This window comes from Neofelis nebulosa, chromosome 15 (genome assembly GCF_028018385.1).
Source record: "Neofelis nebulosa isolate mNeoNeb1 chromosome 15, mNeoNeb1.pri, whole genome shotgun sequence".
NCBI classification, from domain to species: Eukaryota; Metazoa; Chordata; class Mammalia; order Carnivora; family Felidae; genus Neofelis; species Neofelis nebulosa.
Genome location: NC_080796.1, coordinates 71,865,229 through 71,871,673, shown reverse-complemented (window position 1 = coordinate 71,871,673; position 6,445 = coordinate 71,865,229). Strand labels below are relative to the sequence as shown.

General features: G+C 50.0%; 1 protein-coding gene across 1 annotated transcript; it reads left to right on the top strand.

Moving 5' to 3' along the window:
• The first annotated feature begins 235 nt into the window (after positions 1-235).
• On the top strand, positions 236-5,902 carry FCER1A (Fc epsilon receptor Ia). Its single transcript, XM_058700836.1, has 5 exons — positions 236-378; positions 1,003-1,023; positions 2,062-2,316; positions 3,810-4,067; positions 5,508-5,902. The coding sequence occupies exons 1-5, from the start codon at positions 321-323 to the stop codon at positions 5,705-5,707; spliced, it is 792 nt and encodes a 263-aa protein (XP_058556819.1). The 5' UTR covers positions 236-320; the 3' UTR covers positions 5,708-5,902.
• Positions 5,903-6,445: the final 543 nt, after the last annotated feature.

Here is a 6,445-nt window from a genome sequence, read left to right as displayed (position 1 = left end):
TGGGATGGAAACGGGAGGATTGGCGGGCTCGTGGACCAGCAGGAAATTAGGTAACAAGAGTGATGGTGGCTCCAGAGAACCACGACCGAATGTCAGCAATTTCTGGCCCCAGTAAGGGAGTGTGCTAGGAGGCAAATATGAAATTGCCCAATTAGGTGCTACTCTGAATATTATCTCCAGAGAAGAAAGCAAACCCAGGCGCAGCTGATGAGTTAACCAGATATGATACAGAAAACATTTCCTTCTCCTTTCTGGCTTTAAGTCTATTTTAAGGCGTTAGGTCTCTCCCGTCGAGTCGGCATTTGGGAGCCAGGGAGGCGATGTCGGTTTTCCTGGGAGGCCCTGCTCTGCTGTGGACAGCACTGCTGCTCCTCCTCTGTAAGTAGAGGCTCGGCGGCCCCTCCTGGAGGGGCCGACGTGGGTCTGGGTAGCGGCCGGGGTAGGAACGTTGGCAGTTTTCGTGGTGAACTTTTCTGGGCTCTGTGCAAACCACAGGGCATCTCCCGGACACTCTGTAGTGGACACAAGCTGGGAGCAGAGCAAATTGGGCTGAGCAGGACCTAAGGGGGAGCCAGCCAGAAGCCTGTTCTCGCAGTCATTCTGGCATCTCCCAGAGGGCAAGGGAGGGAGGGCAGAGGAAAGAGAGAAGCTCTTTCTCTCCCTGGGTCAGATTCCTGAGAAGATGGCTGACCCCTTAAAACTCCATGGATGTTGGGGGCGCCTAGGTGGCTCAGTCGGTTAAGTGTCCAACTCTTGATTTCTGCTCAGGTCAGGATCTCACGGTTCATGGGATCGAGCCCTGCGTTGGGCTCTACGCTGACAGCACGGAGCCTGCTTATTCTCTCTCTCTCTCTCTCTCTCTCTCTCTCTCTCTCTCTCTCTCTCTAAATAAACAAACAAACTCCAAGGATGTAGACCTCATCACCACCCCCAGATCCCCATCCTCGGGAGTCCCAGAAGACTGGGCAGAGACACTAACTTGTCCTCTCTGAACTTTTGCAGATCCAGATGGCATGTCAGCAGGTGAGTGAGTCCTTGCTCCGTCAGTCTCACCGTGGCTGGGCACACTCCCCCCTACACTGTTTCCCATCACCCCACCACCTCTGCTTTCTAATGATTAGGCATCTGTCCCTCCCTGACCAACCTGAGCCCCACTCCCTCCCCGCCTGCCTCCTTTCCCCCGGTTCAACACCTGCTCACATACCACCTCATTGTCTCGAGGCACCCCACCCCTTTCTATGCCAACAACCATGTCAGCGGAACATCTAAATGCCCCACCCCTGCCCAGCCTGCCCCACCCCTGCCCAGGCACTGCCGCACAACCTCATTCAATACTTGCATCATCATCATGGTTAGTATTGCCGCCATTTGATAACTGAGGGCTTTGCCTGATTAAGTGCTTGCTGGGGGTCGCGCAGCTGACCAAGGGCCAGCTTCTAACAGAATCCCCTGGGGTCCAAGTCCAGTTCTGTTTCTGTACCTCATCGCCACTGGCCGCTTCCCAGGCTTTGGTCAAATTTGTACCACACCTCTTTGTTCCAGAAAACCTATTAAGACTGATTCTCCCGGTGCTTCTCACTTCCTTCCAGAATTGATGTGGATTTTTCACTCCATATCCACTCACAGTTAAATAGTCATAAAAATTTAGAACTGGGAGAGACTGTTTCAGCTAGTCTAACACATTTATTCATCCATTATTCACACGTTCATCCACTCAGCAAATATTTAATGAACATGTCCTCTGTACCAGCCATTGTGCTGAGCTAGGGCTGAACAGGATAGACATCGTCTCTGCCTGACCAGAGGCTGTAGTCCTCGCTGACAGATACTGGCATGGAAATCAGGAGGACTGAAGTGGTTACCCTGTGTTGAACTCGTGTCCCGTCTTTCCCCCTAGTTTGGGACTCCCTGGGGCCACAACACTGTTTCCTCCTTCCTGTTTCTTATTAGTGGCCGTACAAGGGTAGACTGACCACTAACTGTCTGACTATTGCCATATCTGTACTTTGGAGCCCTTTTCACTCCCTCTATATCTCTTCCCACAATTTGATCTTCTCAAAGACACCCGGGAACCTACAGTGTCCTTGAATCCACCATGGACTACCATATTGAAAGAAGACAATGTGACTCTTACATGTAAAGAGAACAACTCTCTTGAACTCAACTCTACTGTGTGGTACCACAACAAGACCAAGTTGGGAGTGACAACTTTAACTTTGGACATCGTGAAAGCCGGAACCAACTATAGTGGGGAATACAGGTGTCGGAACAAAGGATCCATCCTGAGTAAACCTGTGTCCTTAAAAGTCTTCAGTGGTAAGTTCCAGGACTATGGAAAGATAGAGTCCCCCATGTGAGGAATGGCCCATCCGGAGATGGGGAGAGATCAAGTTATTCCGGGGCTTGGTGCACTGGGGTGGGACTCAGGGTCTCTGTCTCAAGACCTGCCTGTCTCCTTCCACTACTACTCCTGCGTGGCCCCACCTCCTTTCGGGGTCCTGGCCATCTCCCATCTCCCAGTGGGATCCTTCCAGTCTACCTCACCCCTCTTTTCCTGCTTGGGGCAGATGTATATGATATGCTCACACGGCATGTTGGATATGTGAACACTGCAAGGAGCTGAACATCTGAAATGGGATCAAAAGGTCAAATTTGGTCAACCGTTTCCACGAGCCACGACCTGGATATCAGGTTGCTCTCTTAGTTTTGAAAGACATCCACAAAGATCCCTCACGACTTCCACTTTTACTAAAGAACAAATGTTATGTTTGCCCCAATTTCACGACTGCTATTGCCAACCACTAGGACAGCACGTTCAGGCACATGCGGGCTAGTTAGTAAATGCTGGATGAACCAAAGAATGACTTCATTTAAATGGCTAGGTCATGGATATGTTTGGCTTTACATTTTTTAATGCAAACATACTTTAAAGGATAAGCCTACTTTATGTCTTTCTCTTGAGTGAAAAGAGGTGTGGTGACATCCCTATGCATATTCCAGACACAAACGAAAGCAGCAGGGGATAGCTTCTTTATTTCCTTGGAGCGGATTCTAGAAAATCCTTAAGGATCACTACGAAATAAACTGTGCCCTGCACAGCCTAGCCAGATCTTTGTTCCAAATTCTCCCTCAGTGAATGCCTGTCAATTCTCACGGTGACATTCGCCATACGACCCAACTCTTAGACTTTACAGACGCCTCGTTAACAAGTATTCGTTGAGTACCTACCAATTCTGAAGTAATTGTGTTAGGCACTGGGGATATGATGTAAGGATCAGACATGGTCCCTGGCCTCCTGCGGTATGGAGCCAAATGAGGAAGAGGATATTAAGTGAGTAACTACACACATAATTAACATGGGCATGCATGTGCTGGGGAACTTTCAGAGCCAACTATGATTGACGGTAGAACTAGGGAGCCCCTAAGAGACGGAAGGATGAAAGAGACCTGCCCCTAGGCGAGGACTCCCTGGACAGAATAGTCTTATTACCCCGTAGTGACCAGAACTGGCGTCTACAGAGCTGTAGGGAATACTGGCATTCGAGCCTTCCGTGGACAGGCTCAGCAGAGATGTCCGAGTGGTTTCATGGCCCCAGACTCCCTTTTCAGGAGGCGAGAGGATTCATCAGTATAGAGGACAGACTCGAAGCGTGATTTTGGTTTTCCTTTTTCTTGCCCTTCTGAGCCAAGAAACGGGTTAATGATAAAACGTGGCTCCTGACGCAGACTCTGCATGACTGCTGTTTTTTCTGTCTCTCTGTGTCTATCCATCCATTTGCCGTTAAATAACGTTAACGACCGCTCTTCAGAGTGGCTGCTCATTCAGGCCTCTACTGAGGTGGTGCTGGAGGGTGAGTCCTTCCTCATCAGGTGCCACAGTTGGAGGAATTTGGATGTCAAAAGAGTGACCTACTACAGGAATGGCAAGTTCCTCCAGTTCTGGTACGACAACTACAACATCACCATTAACAATGCCACAGAAACAGACAGCGGCACCTACTACTGCACGGGCTGGATTTGGAAGCAAAATCACACCTCTAACTTCCTCAACATCGTTGTGAGAAAAGGTGAGATGGTAAAGAAGGAGGGGAGCCCACGGCAGGGGAAGGGAGAGGGAGGACACCCGAGCCTGAAGTGGCTGCAGCATGCAGAATGGGACAGCCGGGGCACCTTGTCCAGCCCACAGGCCTGCAGGGAGGAGGCCCGGGGTGGGCAGCACATCTCTCAGTCTCTGGTGGAATTTGCATGAAGACTAAATGAGGGGATATTTGTGAAACGGATGTCTAGCCTGTTAATAAGCACCACCCAAGCATAACGGATCGTGATCAATGGTTCAATCCCAGAGTCCTCTGTGGCTCCCGGGGAGAACACTTCTAGTTATCAAATTGAAAGGGAGGCTCAGTGTTGGAGGAATGCAGGTGGTGTAGAGCTTGAAGACGCCACACTTGGGGAGGAGGGCTGGGGATGGAGACCCACACACCAGTGGGCTGTGTGACTGGGTGGTGAGGAGACAGAGCCTCATGAGGAGACCCCGGCAGGTGCACTGCCTCTAGGGCCAAATACGAAGATGCTCTTTCCAAACTCTAAAAAGAGAGGGAGCCTTTGGACTACCTGCCCTGCAAGGAGGAAATTCAACCTTTTGCTCAGCAGACGTGGCTCATACTAATGCCTTAAAAAGCATGGGACCAGAAGCCAGAATTGAGCTTTAATGTCAATATTCTGTTAACCAGCCTGAGACCTAAGTGCTATTTAATTGTCATTGGCCTTCTGGTATCCTTATCTGTAAAATAAAGGGCTTGGTCTAGATGTCCCTTGAGGAACTTTAAAAATACCGACATTTGCATCTCATCTCTTGAGATTCTGATTTAATTGGTTTGGAGGACTGAGCATCAGTATTTTTAAAAGCCCTTTCAGGTAACGGTCTTGTGCAGCCAGTGCTGAGAGCCACGGGTCTAGGTGATCTCTACGGGATTTCTGGCTGTAATATTCTGGAGCTCTATAATTCTAGGATCATCACAAAAATCAGTATCTTGTAACCAGAATAACAAGAGAGGGAAATTGGAAGGCAGCTTAAAGAGGCTCTGGCCCAGTGTCTTCATTTCCCCCAACGGGCACGCGGTAAATGATGAACGATTCAGAAATGAGGCACTGGTGAACCTCCACCCTCCCCAGCCTCGCCATCTCCTTTCCACCCTCAAGTCAGACGTGGGCCACTGCACCTGTGAGCCCCAGTAAAGAGATCGCCTTTCCTGTGACCTTCCTCACTGGGCACACTGGCTAGAGGAGCTACAGGCTGGGGCTTGAGGGAAGGTCTCAGGAGTCCCGGGGCTCCAGGAAGCATAGGCAGAGGAACCCAAGTCCATGAGTGTTGCCCTCGGGTCCCAGCCAGCATATCATGCTAGCGCTGGAAGACAGAGGACCGTTCCCGGTTCCTCTCTCAGGGAGGATGAAGCCCTGAGCCCCATTTTTCGATTCCTCATATGACGTATGTTTCCTGTTGCATCCAGATTCCCCTCCGGAGCACCAAAGCAAATACCACTGGCTACAATTTGTGATCCCATCGTTGGTGGTGCTTCTGTTTGCTGCGGACACGGGGCTGTTTATCTCGACCCAGCAGCAGCTGACCCTGCTCTTGAAGATTAAGACGACCAGGAGGAGCAGGAACCTTATGGACCCACGTCCCAAGCCAGACGCCAAAAAGAACTGATGTTGCTGCTTGGGAAACATTTGCAACGGCAACCTCTTTCTGGCATCAGCGATTGCTTCTCCGTGGTCAAACACAGCTCGCAACGCACACAGGAGCGTCTGGACGCAAGGCTTTACAGACCTGCTTCATTAAACCAGCTGAAACTGCTTACATGGCATGTGACAGCAAGGGCTCAATAAACATCACTTAAACGAATGAAAGAATGAATATATTCATTTATTAGCGTCTGTAAGAGAGAAGTCCAACTTGAACAAAAGGGGTATGAAACCAGGTAACATGGTGCATCTAAGTATTTGAGGCTTGCTAGTTTCTTTTTTTGTTTCTAGAGGCAAGAACCATACAGTCCCAGATGAGGAAGGCTTTCTCCCGACTATCGTAAATCTGGACCAGGCCTATGAGGACCTGGGAGCATGCCGGTGAGATCACTCACTTTACTGCTCCCACTTCGACTTACCCTTTTTGAGCTTCTAGCTCTTGGATTGCCCTGAAGCTGGGGCCATCCTGAGCCTTAGGACCCTGGGGATGAGGCTCAGTCTGAGATTTCCCTGTGATTGTTTCTCTCTCTGCTATCTCCCAAAGTCGTGAAAATCCTCTTATAGCACCTGAACTTGGAGAAATTCCAGCAAATAGGAATCACCGGAACTCTCAGCTCTGAAAAACAGCCCAGGACTGAGAAAGATCTCAGGCAAAGACCCAACATTCGCTCTCCCGCCCCCACACCACCTTTGCCGCGGACAC